The sequence below is a fragment of the Metopolophium dirhodum genome, chromosome 9, assembly GCF_019925205.1.
Source record: "Metopolophium dirhodum isolate CAU chromosome 9, ASM1992520v1, whole genome shotgun sequence".
Lineage (NCBI taxonomy): Eukaryota > Metazoa > Arthropoda > Insecta > Hemiptera > Aphididae > Metopolophium > Metopolophium dirhodum.
In genome coordinates, this window is record NC_083568.1 from 8,759,936 (window position 1) to 8,781,519 (window position 21,584).

General features: G+C 32.3%; 1 protein-coding gene across 4 annotated transcripts in view; it reads right to left on the minus strand.

Annotated features, from left to right (window-relative positions):
• The window catches only part of LOC132952368 (RYamide receptor-like), a 121,555-nt gene that overhangs the window by 30,829 nt on the left and 69,142 nt on the right, over nt 1–21,584 (minus strand). For all 4 annotated transcript variants that reach the window (XM_061024651.1, XM_061024652.1, XM_061024653.1 and 1 more), the window contains one exon: nt 4,472–4,909. In XM_061024651.1, the coding sequence (XP_060880634.1) occupies nt 4,472–4,876 (405 nt within the window). In that variant the 5' untranslated portion in view covers nt 4,877–4,909. The remainder of the gene's footprint in view (nt 1–4,471; nt 4,910–21,584) is intronic.

The window sequence follows — 21,584 nt, forward strand, 5'->3', positions numbered from 1 at the left end:
TTTAATCCATTTGCTGTGCTCTAAAAACAATATTATACAATATGCTTACCTACAGTTGAAAATCAATGATATTATTGTTAATAGGTAGAAATACATTATAATATCTCTATGTATTGTTTTTCTGTTACAGATCGATTATTAATTTGTCTTAAAGCGCACCGGGTGCCAATTTAATTTTGTTCACAAAAATACGTTTTACGGGAATAATGAACCAGGTATGTATAGAATCAAACAAATTCGATAATTTTTCTTAAGCCAATAGAGAATAATATTCTACATTGAACTCGGTTTTTCGATACTTTAATCTCAAACCTTATAATATGTCTCCAAAAATAATTCAATTTTAAGCTTTTTTTTACAAATAATATTATACCATTATTCAAAATAAAATGAAAATCGGAGTGCAATGTAATGGCCGGTAAGTCTTCTTCTAGGCCTGAGAATTATTCCTGTGAAGCAATCTTAATATTTTATTCGAAAAAAATACGCCATATAACACCCCCCACCCCCCCCCCCCCCCATCGGGAAAAGTATTATAATCAAGGTGTCAACTAAAGTATGAAATATAATTTCGAAATTTTATAGATTTGAGGAAAATTTGAAAAGTCAGCACCGCCATTTGTATTTATTAATTATTTTTTTTTCATTTGCCATTTTATATTAATGTTCTTACGTTATACAATTATTAATAAAAGTTCATAATATTAACATTTACATTGTATACAAATCACACACATGCGGCGTTATACAATGGCATATTCTCTGTCAAAACAGACGTTTGTACATTTTATTAAATTGCTTTCCCCATTTTAGATACGAAAGGTAGGTATACGCACACCCGCACAATATAATCGTTTACGCAATAAAACCTTTATAGTTAATAATTAATTTTCCACACAATGCGAACAACAATTATTAATAAAAACATTTTCCTCTGTCACGTGCCATTATCGGGAGTGTGGGTAGTAAATAATTAATACATATTATGTCGTACTCTTTAAATTTATCGAATTCGCATTCATTGATAGAGCACCGGGACGAGATTTTTTACTTGTTATTAAATAGGTAGGTTATTGGTACAACCTACGATGTCGGATGTTGTGTTAATTATAAGGATCCCATTCATTCCATATTTTACTGGATTGTCTCGTATTTAAATGAATGGCGTCCCGGTTTACCTACAAAAGGTCCACACTTTTGGATAATCCGTCCTGTATGTACTTTATTTCATATTTGTTTCAAAAATTACATTTTTTATTATCATTTAAAATTTTTAAATTTAAATAATGATTTAAAAACAATAATATCTAAACCACAAATCTTTATTATTTATTTTAATTATTATATTTGTTTGAAGTACCACTTACATATTGAATATTGTGTTTATTTTAAAGTGAGGAAAAAGAAATGTTCATAGAAGTCAATTAATAATATCGTATAGGTATCAAATGTTTACTAAGAATTCATATAAGAAATATAATTAATTTTGTAATATATTAATTGTTCACATGGGTCATAATATCCAAAATACCAATCTTTTTTCAGGTGCCTACAGAAACCTGGCAATTGTTTAAAAAGTAAAAATAAACTTTCATACGGTCGGATTATAACTTTTGATTTTTTAGGGACTACACCCTCTCCCCATAATATTAACATCGATGTAAGTTACAAGTGTAGGTATGATTCATATGTCCCATGTATAAATAATTCTGGGATTCCTAGTTAATTACTTAATATATCATTTAAATTCAATAAAATGGGAAAACCGCACGTAAATAATAATATTGGAAAATTAACAGAAAGGAGAAAATCGTGTTTGGATTAAATCCACAAGCTTGTTGAAACCTATAATAATATTATTGTCGGTTGAAAGCAACTCTATGGTAAATAAATATAAAAATCAGGTCCAAAACATGTATATTGTAATTTTATCGAATTTGGGTTTTGATATTTGGTTAAAAATAAGGTATTGAAAAAATTTCGGAGGCGTCCAGACCCCCTAGACCCCCCCCCCCCCCCCCCCACCACAGATACGGCCTTGCGGAACACTCTACTTTATTATCAACGAACCCGTCACGGAATCGTTCGTTGAGAGAGATATCCCTGAAGCTACAGGTTTTCCGAGAATCATTTTAAGTCCACGCCGTCGTCAATATAAACGCGCTGCTATAATATTATATTAAAACAATATTTATTTATAACGGTGTGCGAAGATAATATTACTACGGCAAACAAAAGTCTAAAAGAGGAACGCTTTTTTAATTGCTTTACCGAAAACCCGTGACCCGGGGGCCAAAGATACCGCTGAAAATGTAAATATTAACTTATTATAATACAGCTAAATAGAAACGATTACACACAGACTAAACAGCTGTATGCACATTGCACACCTTAGGCACAACTATAATGTGAGGTTCTATAATATTGTAAATGCCTCACAGAGACGTGCATTGCCCCCCCCCCCCCCTAACTACTAAAATTGCATAATCTTATAATATTTATAAATCTACAATAATCGATAATTGAACACTTTTTATACACATATTAATGAAAAACTATACCTATAATACTCTTTTGTCAACAATATTATATCAAGATTTAAACGATAAAACGTTAATAGTTAGGTAATGTAAAACTCACGAGAGTAAATAATAATACACATTCAACCACAGCGTACATCTGAATAGTGCTTTTTGATGTGACACATTGGCTAAAAATTACTCGTAAGCAATCCATTTCTACGTAATGTGTATCTGTTTTAATGCTATTCGTCTAACGATAAATTATAGGAATAATATGTAATAATGTATAACGAATTAATATTGACTTAAGTTGACCAAAATTGTATTAATATTTTTTCGATAAATATTTTATAATTTAAAAACTAATGGCATTTCACTGTTATACTAATAATAGTAAATTAAACGTAGAACTAAAAATCAAGGGGTGGTAAATTCGAACTTGAGGGTGCTATAGAACGTTTTGCACCCCCATCATCGCGCAAAAGAGTCGTACACCACACGTGTTGGTACACGTCACAGCTGCTATTGACCATTAAGACTTGGGCATTAAAGTCGTACAACTTTTAGTTCGGCCACCTGTTCAGTCAAAGCTGTACACACTTTTTAGTAGATATCTACCGACAAACTAATAAAAACTATAGTTTTGAGGACTATTAGACGTCTTTGGGATTTATTTTATGTAAAAGAAAATAGTATTCAATTTATTGTTTGTTAATCAAACGTACAACCAAAGGCAATGATGCAACGTCCTCGCTTAAAGACACAAAAACTATTCGACCGATTTTAACGAAAGTTTCTTAGTTGGGATATTTTTCTTAAAGATATCAGGAAAGCTTAGATACTATAAAATTTGTTTTTAAACGAAAATTACCTTTAGTGCTATAACATATATACAATCTGACACAACGGGTTGCCCATCTTGGTGAAATTAGTTCACAATAAGGGAAGTACACCGATGACAATTTGCCTGTGAACTAAGGTACAATAGAACCGGCGATATAGCGATATATTGGGGGTGATTTTTTAATAATTCTCCCCTTTAATTTAAAGTACATTTATTCAAATTTTGATTTTTAGAATCTTTAAGTATACCTAAAGACCACATTTTCCTGTTGCGATATAACCTTCTAATTTTCAAATGAGAACCCCCCCCCCTTTTTTTACTGCAAATTATTTAGCGGATTATTTACTTGAAAATGTTGATGTATCTAAATTCTAATAAGTATCTAGTTTTTGAGTTATTAAATTGTTTATACTAAGGATAATATAGTCCTTAAAAATGAATGTATTATACTTGCAGTGTTTTATTTTGATAGATCACTAGTATTTGCTAAAATGTTTATATAATCTAAGCAGTAGGCCTCCATATCTACTTAACCCAACGTCATGGACATAATATCGTTAACAAAAATTGATTGTTCGGATTTTGAGTTAAAAACATTGAGGTTCTTAAAATAAATATCTGCCGAATAATTAAAAGTGAAAAGGGGGTTCCTATTAGAAATACAGATGTTTGTATCGTCACAGGATCATCTTTCAACGTTACAAAAAATCTCAAGTATTCAAAAATATAGACTTCGAGTGTGTTTAAAAATTCCAAAAATCATTATTTGAAGATATGCATCATTTATAACAATATGGCGAGCATGCTAAACAATCACCCTGTATAACACCGTATTTTGTGCTTGTTCATTTTTCCCGGGCAAAGTCGTGTTTCATAACTAGTATTGGTACGTACTGTATATAGTACTCCGTTTGTAAGGTGCTAGAAGGATATAATAAAAAGTGGCCCAACAAACCACAACCCTTCCAAAACGATGACCACGATCACCTCCTCCTCCACCTATACCTCCACATCTACCATCACTACCTCCGCCTCCACTATCACCACCACCACCACCATCATTACATCCCTCAGCGTCCGTCGACCGCGGCGGCGACCCACTCACCAGCACGGCGACCGCCTGGGCGAAGCTAACGGTGTGGCACAGGTCGCTGCCGAACGGCCAGTACTGCAGGAGCAGCGTGGCGACGAATGAGAACGGCACGCAGAAGAGCGTCATGAGCAGGTCGCCGACGGCCATGTTCATGATGAACAGGTTGGTGACCGAGTGCATCTGCGCGGAGAACATGACCACGTGGCACACCAGCCCGTTGCCGACCAGCGACACGACGAACACGATCGTGTACGTCAGGTAGACGAGTGTTTGGAACGCGGCCGTGCCGAGCACGCCTTCGATCTCCGAGTGACAGGACACCCCGCCTGCGGCACCGGTCGCGTTCCACTGCGCAGTGGCCGCAGTGTCAGTGGCGTTCCACGGTGTGGCCGTCGACTCGCCGCCGTTGTCGGCCATGGCGCCGCAGTCCTATCCACCTGCACGGGACACCTGCAACAACACCAAGACGCGTTTATTATATTCGCGTTACTAATTATATAAAACCAAGCATTGAACATTTAAGACAAGGTTACTACAGGTAAGTAGTAATTTTGTAACCAAAAAATCTAAAAAATAAATAAACACAGTTTTTTTTTTTTTATTGTTATTTTGAGTTCGAAATTGGACGAAATCACATATTAAATAACCAAGAATATAACGCATTTAGTTATTTTATTGTAATTTAAAAATTTTATTCGTAGGTGATTGACATTTTTTCTTAAATATATATGTATTATTATGTACTAAGTATACGATAATCTGCAAATAATTTCAAATTACCGACTACCTGGTGAATCAATAATAACAATATAAATATTAATAAAATATCCTAGGCCGACAAACCGTGTTCGAGTCGTTTTTCGTATAGACACAATGATATCATTGAATTCAAATTTGTAGGTTGTTTTAGTCCATAGGAAAATAATATATTTGTGAAAACCATTTATAACAACGAGTAGTTATACCTATGAGCTTATATTTATTATTTATTATATCAATCGAGATTATAAAAATTTAATTTTTTTACTATATTACAAATTACAATTGTAATTATTTAAAAAAGATTTTAAAAAACCACCGAAATATTCACTAAAAGATGAATAGTTGAAATCTTAAAATGATCGACCAGAATAAATATGCAAATCCGCCAAATGCTACTAATTATTCTAAGAAAACGCTTTTTTTTCGTGCCAATAACTTCACCTATATACGGCGTGTAACTAAAGGAACAGATAAATGAGTTGTGAAAAATTAATACCTATTAGATAAACGTATGAAAAAGTTTATGAAAATGTTATGGATGATAAATAATTTAAGATTTACTTGTATTTGAAAATTCTTAAATAGAATATTTTGAAAAAATACTTAAGTTTCAAATTAATTCACTCCGAAAAAATATTAATGTTTGAAAAAAATGGAAAAAACAAACTACTTGACTTAAATAAATGTTTTACCATCGAAATTTAACATCGAAAACATAAAATTTAAAACGTTTTTCATGGTCGAAGTCGGATAATACGAAACATAAAAGTAATGACCAATCAATTATGATAATTTGATAAAAAAAAAATTATTGTTTTTTTAATAACATAGAACGTTCGCATGTGAATAAAAATAGAAGAAGCACAAACGCAAAAATATATAAATGTGTGCGTGCTAAGAAATACAATATTTTAGAGTGTGTTGATTTTAAAATCAAAATGGTTTTTCCAATTGAATTTCGACCGCTGGACGATGCCAGTAATATTTATTTATTTCGTTTTCACTTTAATGATATTGTCGTGTCCCAAAACATAATAATATCTAAACGTATAGTCGCTCTGGTAACATTTTACTTTTGATTAGGTACAGTTGTTTCTGTCTCGTATCATAACTATACTATTTTTTTTAAATCGAAACAGACTTGCGTTTGTCGGAAAAGTGGAACAGAATAATAAGGAAATCGCATAAATTGTACTTCGTATGTTTTGAACGGCACAGGCAAATCAATTTTGTACTCCTCTCCATTTCAAAGTTTCCGATAGTATATCATGCACTAGTAGACTGACTGTATAGTTCTATACCAGGAGTGGTCCTAAGCGGTCGATCATGATTTAGCAGACTACTTTAACATAAATGATATCTATATAAAGACTTGGCTATACAATTATATCACAACTTTTAATAGTTTCCGATACTATATCAACGTATCATGCACTAATAATACTATAGACTGACTGTATAGTTCTATACCTACTCTATACCAGGGATGGTCCTAAACGGTCGATCACGATTTAGCAGACTATTTTAACATAAATTATATCTATATAAAGACTTGGCTGTACAATTATATCACAACTTTTGATAGTCTCCGATAGTATATCAACGTATCATGCACTAATAATACTGTAGACTGACTGTATAGTTCTATACCTACTCTATACCAGGAGTGGTCCTAAGCGGTCGATCACGATTTAGCAGACTACTTTAACATAAATGATATCTATAATATAAAGACTTGGCTATACAATGATATCACAACTTTTGATAGTTTCCGATAGTATATCAACGTATCATGCACTAATAATACTGTAGACTGACTGTATAGTTCTATACCTACTCTATACCAGGGATGGTCCTAAGCGGTCGATCACGATTTAGCAGATTACTTTAACATAAATGATATCTATAATATAAAGACTTGGCTATACAATGATATCACAACTTTTGATAGTTTCCGATAGTATATCAACGTATCATGCACTAATAATACTGTAGACTGACTGTATAGTTCTATACTTACTCTATACCAGGGATGGTCCTAAACGGTCGATCACGATTTAGCAGACTATTTTAACATACATGATATCTATGTAGCTATACAATGACATCATAACTTTTAGAGTCGTTTTTTTTTGTTTTTTTTACACGGACTTTTGCGGAGTGTTTTTGTTGGGATATTTAATACGCGTTACTGCCTATTTTAATAATAATATTGTCCAACGTCGCACCGGTAAAATTGTACTTTCGATTACAGTGTTGGCAGTCGCTGAAAAAGTGCCGGTCTGTAATAACTATACTACAATAGTGATCGTGAACTTATTTTTAAATTAAAACAGACTTAAAAATTGATTAAGGGTTTTCGGAATCGCGGAACTGCACAGGGAAATGAAATAATTAATAAATTATATTTAGTCGTCGTAGGTTAATGGTAGGTATATAGTAAAAATAATACTTTTGATTTTACTGCAATACTACTCCACATAAGTTCCACGTATTCGATACGTCATATATGTACTATTGTAATGCTGCAGTGTTGTGCGCAAACATATTTTTCAATGGAAAAGGGTGTAATTTAATCAAGTGAACATGTGTAACATATAGGTATTATAAAATAATAATATGTTACGAAATTAACTTTTAGGAAAAAAATTTAAACTATTAAACTTTCACGACGTTTTTTTCTTATTATACTTTATGCAGACTGTTAATAAGCATAAATATTATGTAGTATGTATAAAAAATAAAACGATATTAAAATTTAACCACTCAAGACGGAAATACTCATTCGTACGTAGAGTACTCTTTTCCCCCTCCACATATGGCAACAGTGAGATTTTTAAATCTTCTAAAATAAAGAGAATGCGATATACATATTTTATAAGATAAAAATACTTATTTTTTTTCTAAAATTATTCCATGTATAAAGTAAATATTTTATTTCACGTTTATTGTGTCGCATAATATGTTGACATGTTGACGGATTGTCAACCTTATTGCATTATATGGGTCACAAAAATAACCCAATAATTCTGACAGTTCAAAAATTCGCCAAAGGGCAACTTTTAGGTCAAAACGTCAGGTGGTCACCCGCCGTTTTGAGCAAGGTCGCCAACCACGAGCCGTGACCTGAAATGGTCAAAGCGTTGTGGATTTTTGTGTTTAAATTTATTTATTTTTTTTATTGGGTTGATAAAGCTTTTGAGGTCATTAGCCTGTAATAGTTCTATTGGTCTTAAAACTACGTGAATACATTATGTTTAACAGTAGAGGGAGTCAGTGAAATATATATAAATATATATATTTTTTTACAGTTATTTTGCTGAACCTATTATGTTTGTGAAAAAATTGTATATTTTTTTGGAGTTTTCTTCGGCAAGTGCTTGTTGCGTTGTTGATGGGTTTCCGCGAATTTGTCTGGAACTGCAGAATTTGGAACATTCTTGTGCGATGTGTTTGATCGTCAGTTCTAAAATCACAGAGTTGACGGTTCGGGTTTTTTTCTTTTGTTATGAGGTGCAATTGCACCTAAGTGTGATAAACGGGAGTGTCCAATCCGAGATCCGAGTCCTTGTGATAACTACTTCTTCGTGCTTGGATGATGGTGTGGGGGATTTCTATGGGTCGATTGATGTTTTGATTTCTTTAAGTTTGTTTGTATTTGAAGTTTCCTCCTACATGTCTTGTAAGTGATTTTCGAATATTTATTTCGAAGCAACAAAATGTGTTGTAAGACTTGTGTAAAAACAAACAATTGGGCCATTGCTTCGATTTCTGTGATTAAATCATTTCCCTCTCAATAGTTTTTACCCAGTAACGTCTAGTGATACCCATGTGGCGGATCTAGGATTTTTTTTATGGCGGGTGCTATGTCGATAATAAAGCTCCTTATAGGTATACTTATCATGAACAACTTCGAGGTAAAAACAAATTTAACTTATTTTTTGGTAGTTTTTTTCTACTGCAGAAAATACGTTTAGTTCTACGTGATACCTCATGATAAGTGATATCCAAATAATTTATAAGAAAAAATATGTTTAACATGCTAAACGGTGGGTGCTTCAGCTCCCAAGCCCCCTCCCAAACTTAACTCCAACACTGTCTAATGTCTATTTGAATAAGCGGTTCATCCTAATGCCTTGCTGTTGTACATATTATATTCTGCACTATTCAACCTTTTGACCACCTTTTGACCACTGTGTCAACTCTATCAAGTCTTGACATCTGCACAGAATTTGAACACATTTTCGGACCAGACGACCGAGATAATTTCCCACGTACTGGACTGAAACGGTGTCTAAATATAAGGACTCTAGGCAGTTTCGTGACCGTTACGACGTCGGACTGCCGCGCATCGTCGGCGCCAGAATACGATTGTTGAAAAAACACATTTATCATGCGACACAAAATATGTCCTCTCGTTTCGAGTCGTTGCACACGCGTTCACTAGCTCGGACGTCGTATTATATACGAGTACCGTAATCATCTGGCCAGTCTGTCACCCCTTTAGGAGGGTACACGACGCCTGCAGATCCACATCACCACTCGCCAGCACCTAACCCATACGCGCGCCGTGGCTGTCAGTTTCCATCGAACAGTTATTGTCGTCACTTTTTGGATTGGCCTAGCTAAAGTATTATAATGACGCGCCGCATAAATAGCCTATAACGATTCCATCTAATCGATTTTATTTCTGTAATAATAATAATTATAAAAAAACAAAACATAAATCCCTCGCCACTACCTAAATCATCTAGAAAAATAGAATAACCGACTGAGAATTGGGCACACCCACCTGACATGTGGTCACCTCATGAAAAACCAACCACCGACGGAATGCAACTCGCAATAAAACATCTGATGACAGAACGTAGATCAAACGAAGAAGAAAGAGAAAAACATAATGTACCTACGAACACATAATATTCAATAATCAGACCCGACTGTCAGCCAGAAAACATCATGACGTCATTCCTTAGAAGCATCAGAATGGAGAAACAATTAAGAGAAACAAAAAGTTATAAGCCATAGAGCCCCCCCCCTATATTATTGTAATCAAACTGTTACCAAAAACTAATAATGTATAAAGCTAATGACCCCTGTCGCCGAAGCTATAAAGATCGATTTAAAATTAAAAAAATTTAAAAAATAATAATAAAAATAATATTATATAGTGGAGTAACGTCTATTTGTTTTAAATACACGAGTATACGACAGTAATTTTCGGGCAGACTGTACACCTAATATCATGTGGGTACTGCTGCAGTTTTCACGATAATATCCACCGGGAATAATAATAAAACAATTATTTAGGACGGAAACGTCGCCGGTGACTTGACCAGCACGTCGTACGTCCTAGTCGGATTACATACTATCCGAGTTTGGATATTATACGCTTATAATATAAAAATGTCGGAAACGTTCGGACAACCGCACACTAATGTACCTGACCGGATATTTCCGAATTCAAATTTCACCGTCCATAGTTTAAATCTATTGATTAAACGCATAGTCAATATAGCGGCTACACGCTGTCTTACCATTCGATTACAGTTGTCAGTGCAAAAGTATCCGTTGGATAACTTACTATACATCGATCGTATCGGTAACAAACAATATTTTCAAATTATAACAGACTTACGTCAGTCGGACTAGCGGAAGTTAACGAGGATATAAAATGAATAGCATTTCGTAGGTTTCGAACGGTATTGTAAAAATACTTTTGTTTTCGCTGCGATGCGCTGCACCACATATCAGTTCCGGCTGTTACGTCATATACCTAGGTACTAGTATTATATTATATACCTATACGAGTTTAATGATGATAATCATTGGGCACATAATGCGGTAGATCGAGTCGGTGAAAAAGTTTCAAAAAGATGTTTCGTAAACAGACCTCTCTCGCAAATGGATTGAAAAAAAAACAGTGGTATAGTCTTATCTACTTTTAAATTTAATTAAATTCAATATTTATAATGGCTTTAGAATGTGAGTTCAGATCCTCAGAGGTAGATAAATAGATATTAGATACCTACTAAAGTCTAACCTAACCTAACCTAAAATCACTTAATTTTCTCATGACCTTCGTACAAATTTCAATGGATGTGAAGGTACCTAACCTACTGCAAATCAAGTTGGTAGATATTCTCCGAGAATTTCATTGACGTACCTATAATAATTATCATGCGAATATTAATCGAACGATAAAATTCTTAAGACAAAATTAAATTATACATTCGGCGAGTAACTCTTGTTGAATTCAAATTACAAAGATTTATGCTATAAACGTGTGGACTGTAGATAAGGAAATAATTATTATGCAAATAATGTAATGTACATATTCTATGGTTGAAAAAAATGTGAAATAGTTTGAAATTGCTAACCCTATGCTATTCAGTTTCAAAATGAACTTTAAAAAAATTGTATTCATCATTTGATTTTATATATGTATTGTTTTATCAATTTTTTATATGTTTTAATTAGTTTTTTTTCCTTATCGAAGATATTAAAATATTCAAAATAATGTCTAAAAAATTAAAACTATATTCATACCAAATACCAATCCTTGGGTACTCAGTGACTCACCAACCATGCTCACCACTATTTTTCGTTTATTATTGAATTAATTGTCATTGTAATATTTATACTTAATAAATACATGTTTACGTTTATAGGTACCTACTGTTGTTTATCAATGACATTCAAATCTAAGAAATCTTTAATATTCTCTTGAGCTTTTTTTTATCTCATTTCTAATTCTTTTTTAATTGCTATATTATTTTTGATGGATTCTTTATGCAAATTTAAACGAAGCTAATGAAAAACGTAATGTAGTTATATATATATGTATATATTATATATTTATAAGAATAATAAGGACTGTCTGGTCCCTGTGATAGAGATGATACTTAGTCGTTGGTGTTGGTCGTAAATTAGTAATACAATTTCATGAACAGTAATCATGTTGAGGAAGTTCACATTTCCCTGGAAGGATGTGATAGTACGCGAATCTAACATTCTAGTCGGTTTAATCATTTTAATGAACGACCACAGCATGCAATATTCAAGAAAGTCAGTAGTTTACTAATATCAGCCGTTGTGTGTAAAGATGTAGGTTGTTAGACTACCCCTTTTTGACTAATTGAGTGTTGGTATTAGTGCCAAACCGTAGGTTCTGAATTACAATTGTATATATAACTTTAATTAGATTAACCAAACACTGCATGCAGTATAACAATGCCCATTTTGTTCTGAACTTTATATTTTGGTACAACTATAACTTTAGTTATTGTGATTATATTTGTTTGGTGTTAATGATTGTTTTCATTTAATGAAGATGGAATTATTATAAAAATAATAACGATTAGTCAACTTAAAAATTGGGTATATAAATTTAAATATTGCAATGTTGCGTAATATCAACGTACGTATAACATCGATTTAGCATAATATTACAATAATTAATAAACAAACAAAAATGGGGACATCACAACAAGTGCACGTATAAATACTAACCTAAGTTGTTATTTGATATTATGAAGACATATTATATAACAACTAAGCCTGGATTAAAATAATTTTGGACTCTGGGCCAAAGAATAATAATTACATCCATTATCCTTATAATATAGTTAACGTGCTACCCGCCTATTGTTCAATATTCGTTGTGAGACCGGGTCCATGCTCCCTTTGACCCCCTCCCCTTACTCCGGGCTCGCATCATATATGATATATATCTAGATACACTATGCTTATTATAGACATGCTAGCAACACGCAATACACGTATCTCTTGGACCTCAGTGCGCCAGTTTAAACAATTCCAGGAGAATAAGACGTTGAAGTGTTGTTCCTGTATATTATATAGGTAAGCATTATTTATCTATTTATTGTTTTTAGCTATTCAAATCATAGAGTTTAATTGTTATTTTAATTTATGACAACAAGGTTATACAGTATATGTACGGTTGTGGGCCCTGGTCTATGCTCCCCTTAACCCCTCCCCCCTCTCCTTAATCCGGGCTCGCATGTATATCAGCATAATCGTCAAATCGATACACTATACTTATGGGAATGCTAGAAACACACAAAACACGTATCTCTTGGACCTCAGTGCGCCAGTGTAAACGAATTCCATGAGAATAAGACGTCGGACTCCAACGGTTAGGTTAGGTTGTTCCTGTCACGGCAGAGTATATTATATACGTAAGTATTTTTTATTTATTCATTATTTTTAGCTGTTAAAATCACAGAGTTTAATAATTGTTATATTAATTTATAACGACAAGGTTATACGCAGTATAATGTATATTGTATATGCACGGTTCATGCAAAAGTTGTGTACAAAAATCTTACATTTCATATTACAACACTGCTATAGTCTTACTTGTTTTATTTTCTATGAATTGTTTCATATAAACAACTGTATGAAAAAAGCGGTCCTACTTATTGTTAATAATAAGTATCTTTCATTAGTATATTTACCTCTGTAAAATTTCCCAAACGGCCGTTAATTAATAATAAATAAATACATCAATTATTTAGGTTATTATTTGTTTTGATAAATTAATAATTTTTTTTTTTATTACAAAAATATTATATATAAGACCGCGAGTGTTTACACTCAATACAATAAAAAAAAAATCATACATTTTTATGTACTAATTGGTAATAAAGTAAACTCAACAGGACAACGTGATGGAAGTATTTGCAGTGGGTAGAAAGAACTTGGCGCTCGTGTAAAATAAAACTCTTAAACAAAAGAGTCTTGAAATAAATATTGTACTAAGTAAGGCGGTTAACTAAACAATATAAATAATAATTAAGCCAATAGTAAGGTAGCTTTAATTTGTTTTAAAATTGATTTAAGCAATGTGTAATTAGTGTTAGTAAGTTATTATCGAATTTAATTATGCAACAGGTGCAACTTAATTAATAATAATGATCAATTATACACATCTCTGAGCAATATGGTGTTGGGTGATCTATGGGCATAAAATGTATGCATTCGAAATAATAATATAATGCGTTAGATATTATTTAATGTAAAATACGCGTAAATGGAAAAAGTAAACCACAATAACAAGCAGTCAATGTAATTAAGTAGGTGGTTATATTGAATAAAAGCAAATTGTTTTATTTCCTATATTTTATTTTTAAATATAACTAGACATTTATTAGTTGACTGGTTCTAGTATAATATATTATGGATGCGAACATCGACATTTGAAATATTAGTATAAATGATTAAATTCAGTTTAAACTTAAAATTATTTATAATAACTTGTTTTGCGCTTTGCTCGTTATATATGTTTTGAGCGCTGCGTTTTTTTTTAATTTTAATTTTTGCACGCAATTTGTCTTAGGATTAACTGTATACAATACAGCCATCAGACATTTGACAAATACAAACGAGATATTTAATGTGACTATTATAATACAAAAAGGGTAGTTTCCGTCTATTATAAATAAAACAGTTTAGCACCGTTAAATAAATGCATAAACTGTTTATGTTCATAATAAATAATTGTTTAACGTCACTAGATATTGTCGTATAATATGTGTGTGCCTTCGAAAATATAAATAATAATGATAAAAGTAAATATCCTTCCAGGGAGAATATTTTTAAATTATTTTTTGACAAAAATGTCGGTACAAACTGAACTCGGCGTGCAATGTAAAAGATTTAATATGAATTCTCTTGAATCGAATAATTCATTTTTATTTGGCGTGTGTATGTAATGCCTACCCAGTTTAATGGAAGGTAGATTTACTGTATAAAACCGCAAATGAACAGAGCGATATTATAATATTATCACAGTGATATTGTTATTCGTTTACTTAGTTTACTTTATACTTACGCACAATATTTGACGGGTAACGGCAAATATTTATCCTTTTATCAGACATATTATTTAATATAGTGGTATGACGGAGTGCGCCGTTAGCCGTCGTCGGATGAAGGGTGGTGTTACTTTTTTTCGACAACATAATAATATGATGTACGGTAAGCAATGATATAAGTAGGTAAGTGATACGATGAACAATGTAAAGAAAAATTAGAACCGTTTAGTAATCGTATATTGAATAAATAGTTGAACAAACAAACATATTACCGTGAACTTGTTAGTTGTTATTCTTGGTACACTAATAACTCAAAAACTACTCTTTCGAATTTCTATTATTTATAGACACATCGAAATATTCAAAAAAGATATCGGAAAAACGGTTTACTGTTATAATTAAGTATTCTCATTTCGGAAAAAATAACCTTGGATCGCTACAGGACACTCCCTTAAATGGTACAAACAAAATCTAATTTTCTATGAAATCAAACCTAATCAAATTTAAATTGTTGTCTTTAATAGTTTAACCTACTTAAAAATTCCAAAAATCATAATTTGAATAAATTCATTATTAAAGGAAACCGTGGAAGTGAGCATGTTTGGTAAATCTTCATGTGTACCTTGTTCCTAGGTGATCTGTTTGTGTAATAAAACGCTTGATCAAAGAGACGTTCCACGAAAACAATATATTTAGCTATACCTAGTTGGTTATTTGAATTTTGAGCACATCTATGCGATGGTGCTACGTGGAAGCATTTATGTTTTATATAAAAAAATGGATTAGGACGGGTAGGCGAACTCCAGTGTTTCCCGACATAGATTCGTTTAATTTTTTTTTGACAAGCATATTATTGTAAGATTAGAATATTAAATTAAAAAATTATATTAGAACTTGTTACAGTATAACAATACAACTATGATTTTGTCTATGGATTACTCGGTCGATGAGGATCTGATAGCGAGGCACAATATAAAAAAGGTTGGGAAACTCTGCGATTTTAAGCTTTGTCCGGATGATTACCAGTGGAGTGTAAAATTTACTATCGGAGGGTACCTTTATATTATATAGATGTATATTATATATACAGGCCGAGTGGCGAGAGACACCTGTTGGGTAATTCATGGCACTGTCCCTTTGCTCGTCCTCGTGGAGTTATAAAAAACTATTATACGAGATTATGTACTGCAAACATTCACAATGGCGATTACACGTTACGCCATACCTAAATAGCTTTGTCACGTTCTCTTGACGCTGTTGTCGCTTTTCCCAGAGTTTAAAATTACAAAACAACAATTATAGATAGATACAGTCTATAATATAGGGTGATAACTAAAGACGCGCTGAATGAGCATTTACGTGTACGGTGTTATGACGTGACCTAGGTATAATATAATATAACTGATTCGCCAAGCATGCGCCCCACTAATTTTCTCCTAATACTTAATTTTTTTTAAAAATTCTGATTCCTTGAATTTGTACGAATATTTACTTAAATATCATATATTTTTCAAAAATTAATTTATTTTTTTTGAATAGTTCAAATAAAATAAATATTTCACGGCTCCCCAATAATATGGCCACGGTCCCTAAGACGGCCTCAGCCTCCAGTTTGAGAATCACTGTTCTAGAGGGTGTCCAATAGTATAATATAATAACATGCAAGTATAGGTGCCCACCAGAAAATCACTATACACACAGACCAAAAGATAAATTCGTCGAGAATGAATAATGGAATTACGCGTAGCACTAAGCTTTGTTCAACGGCCGGACCGGGCTTGATTTATCTGACCATCGGCAGATAAATCGCATCCAATATTTATCTGTATATTTTCATATTAACATGTTTTCTTGTACCTTCCTATTAAATATCAACATCCGCCGTATCGATTTTCTGCACGACGAACACCGCAGATTACTTCGGTCTTCGGTCAAGTGGCAACGTGGCATATTTATTTCAATTTGTAGTTTTAGGTAGGTATTGCAGCGACAATACTTGCGCTTTTACGCATATGGTCTTAATTATAATGCTTAGTTGTTTAGCATCCCATCAAGTCTAGAACTAGCGACATACGATTCCCATGCCCGTGATCGATACATTTATGCGTGTCGTTAAATAGCCCTTAAAATATAATAATAAATTGTTTTCATTTCATGCGGAAAAAATAATTAAATATTTTATTTTATACATTTTTGTTTTGAATTCTGAGCGGAATGGTGAATGTATCTTTGGTGGTTTCAATAAACATGTGTGTGTTTTTTGACATTTTTTATAGTGGAAATACACAATTTGTTCTGATCATGATCATCTACGTCGGGAGAAATTTCTGGTATCAAATAGTAGTTTGTAGGTAGATAGGTACTTTGGAAAATTGTCAAAAAGTAAAAATTACTTAGTACGTTTCAAAAAAAAACATTACGTACAATCGGCGAAATATATTTACCCAAAATCAATTTATGACTGCACAATCGATTTTGTTTTTTTGTTGTAATTTTGTTTTATTTTATTCAAACACGAACAACCGTAGACTTAAAATTATTACTTAATTAATATTATAATTTTTTAATTATGGTAAAATGTAAAAATATTTTGGCTCTTATTTACATGAGCATTTGAAATTTGAAATTTGTTTCAATTATTTTACGACTTATGACGTATCATGTAGGATATAATATTGTAATTCGTGAGTAAAAATGCTTGAAAGATAATACAAAGTTCTTCAAATAAGTTTTTCTTACATAAATAGCTATTCCGCTACTTATGTTACGTGGAAAATCGAGAGTTTGTGCCAAAAAGCGTCAAGACTAGCGATGTACATTTTTATGAAAATTATAGTTTTATAAGCTTTTCTTACATAAATATCGAAAACAATCACGATTTTTTTTACAATTGTTCGAATTTCAAATATTGACGTCAATTTGAATTAACGATTTTATCTGATTCGTGAGAAAGAAGCTATTCTACTACTTATGTTACGTGGAAAATTGTGAGCTCAGGCCAAAAAGCATCAAGACTAGTAATGTACATTTTCATGATAATTTTTAATTTTCGTAAACTTGAAAATATTATGATAATTTTATAGTTTCTCATATTAATTTATTATTAGATAAATCTCTTGATATTATATAGTTACACATTTATAATAATTTAACCTACATAATTATATTTAAAACTGTGTACTTGTATTACCGTTTACCCATTTTAGTATTATTTTAATAGTAGATATAGGTATAAATACTATTAAACAAAATATTATAGGAAATCCAAAATACAAATAAATTAATTTTGGTAAAAAATTTAAATTTTAATCTGCTGTTAAAAAAATTGTATTTTTAATTCAGTATATGTATACTTCTAAATCTACTTCTAAATTATGAGTGTACCGTATTGGTAAACGTTTTCCTACAATTATTGATTTTTCTTTTATTTGAAATTTTTTGATATTTATTGTTTGATTTATTTTCATAATTCTAAACAAACTATTTTTTATGAGTAGTTATTAGTTATTACAAATTAAATGATATCTAGTCTTAACACAAGACCACAAGTCAAAACTATTTATAATTATTGATAAATAAGTTTAATTTTTAATAATATTATGACGTATAGATTGTAGGTAGGTACTTCTAAGTATATTTTAATTTTATTCAATATTCACAGTCGATTAATTCCTAATTAAATAACTAACATTTAGCTAACATATAGGTACCAATCGTTTAACCTCGAAAATTAATCAAGTATGTTAAGAAAAATACTATATAATTATTTCAAATTAAAATTTGAGGTATGCGGTGTTGCTTCTCAAGCTACTATTATTATTGATCTACATATTGATGGTTATACTTTGGTTTTATTAGTGATGATAATTAATTTCGCCGAATCGCATAGGCAGGCGGAAGGTGGCGGTACAGCGTTTAATGAATACTTCATTGACGGGTATTGTTCTTCACGAACATGTTTCCCATAGAATATCATTTTTTTTGGTGGTTCTGCACTCTCGACACACTTTTTGGCGATTTGCACGTCGTATATAGAATCAAGCGGTCAAAAATATACCTCTCCCCCCCTAACCCCGCTTTACTTGTCTCGGAATGAAAATAAAAAAATCGCGTTCCATATGGATATTATATAAATCGCGCTCGTGATACGATTATTAGGTACGAAAACTGTTCGGTCGGATTATAATATTATATCGACGACGAAGAGATCTCCGCGGACGACGTAACGGGACGACGGCTGAGAAATTGGAGCGATGGGGGTGACAAAACTCCGTCTCCGGCCCCGGGGTCGTATTTCACGATGTCGAAATTTACCGCCCCAAGTTAATATCTTAATAAAGTATTAATGTCCGCGTTAAAAACGTTCTTTCGGGTCAGTGCGCGTACTGTGTTATTCGACAGCGTATTCTGGCGGATAAGACCGTCGGCCCCCGCCATTATTCACTGATTCGTTTACACATAAAATATATTATTATTCGTCCGAGTGAATATACACTGGGCGGGCGATATAATTGATGACGTCCGTGTCAGTGTTTAATGTGCAACGGAAATGCGATCGGACAACATTGCTAATTATTTCGTTTGAAAGACAATTAATGTCAGATATAAGTCTATTTGTTATACAATCGAACGGGCGCCGAATCGTTTGAAGACTATGTGCGTCATGCGTATGGCATCATATTGTGTACAGTGTATACCCATGGGCCATGACTAAATAAACAGCCGTGTCAGCGAGATCGTTCTGCGCATGATGTGTGCTCCAGACTTGGAACGAACGAGATAATCGTAGACAACATCACGGGAAATATTATGTTCTAAAACATTGTTTTGCTTATATTTATTTGATGATCGACTTATAACATTATACGACAATATTTACATTTACATTATTATCGTGAATTATATTTCATCAACGCGGCCCCGGTCTATATATTCCACATGCCATTTATTCCAATTAATTGCCGTTTATTCAAAGTCTGAATCACGCATGCGCAGCGAAAGGGAGAATACTTAATTTTGCTGACGTTTATTAATTAGTCCGCGTATACTTGTTTTTGACGAATCAGCTGATCCGAATATAAAGTATAGAAGTCATACGTTATTGCTACTCGGTGGCGGATCTAGGAGATTTTTTTATGGGGGGTACCTAGTGTGCGTTATTAATAGTAAAGCTCATTAAGTACTCATCACGAACAACTTTGGGGTAAAAACAAATTTTACCTATTTTTTGATGGTCTATAATATTAATATGTTTAGTTCTACAACTTCCAGTGCCTTGCTAACTTCCATCGCTGCCCCAGGGCAACAATATTTAGCATACATATTTAAATATTAGCCACCCTTTGAAATGTTACAACTTTTGCCCACCTAGGGCACTTGCTTCATTTGCCACCCCCTTGGCACGGCTCTGACAACTTCTACGTGATATCCAATATCTAAGTAATTTATAATAAAAGACAAGTTCAATATGCTGAACGACGGGTGTTTCAGCTCCCAAGCAACCCCTAAATCCGGCACTGTTATTACTGTACATTGATAGTATTGATACTGCCATTGTTATGTATTTGATCCAGCGTTTTTTTCTCGTCTTTTGAATTATAACCAATTTATCAATATAGTACAGAGAAAAAGAAAAATTAAATTTTAAATTTTAAACGACCGCCGTGACGATAATAGGTAGTTTTAGAAATTTTAATTTCCGCTCAGCGCACGTTACCCCATCCAACAATTATTCTAAAGACGACTCATTAAAATAATTTTCTCCGTTGGTCACGCTAATCACAATATATAAGTACTATAAAATATTTTTATCGTATAATCTTTTGAAAATCATACAAGCCGTGACACAGTACAATATTAATTATATAATATTATCTAGGCAACTCGGGAGTCTGGACAGATTACAGAATAATATGATTTATATTTTATACACTTCGTTCGTTGATTTATATTTATTTTCCTAATAGTCTCGCTAAAATGTCGAAACTAATAAAATCACATTAAACTACTAATAAAAGAAAAATTACTTCTTCGATACGATTTATTGGTTTCGTAGTATACGTTTTATTTGTTGCTTATGACGTATTATCCCATCATTATTTTTTTTTTTTTTTTTTTGAGAAAAGTAAGTACTTCAAAAGTTTCATAATATAATAACCACTGTAATATAAAATACGTATACATATATATATATATATATAGATTGGGATTGGAGGCAGATGTTACTTTAATTTTTATATTTTCTAATAGTTTTATCGCGAAGAACCGTGACCTTCCGGGAAATACGCTGCAGGAAATCTGGTTTCCGATTCTTGTTGTCGAGCAAAACTTTTAATATTTCTATTTCCTACATTATACAACTTTTTAATAGTCCTAGAGTTTTAAAAGGTTCACTAATTGTGTTTTTTTATTTTATAGACGTGATATGATTTCAAAACCAAAATGTGAACTATTTTTGGAATTATAATCGTTAAAACTTTCGGTTGCTGTGACAATATGTTTTTACTTTTAAAATTATTTTTTTT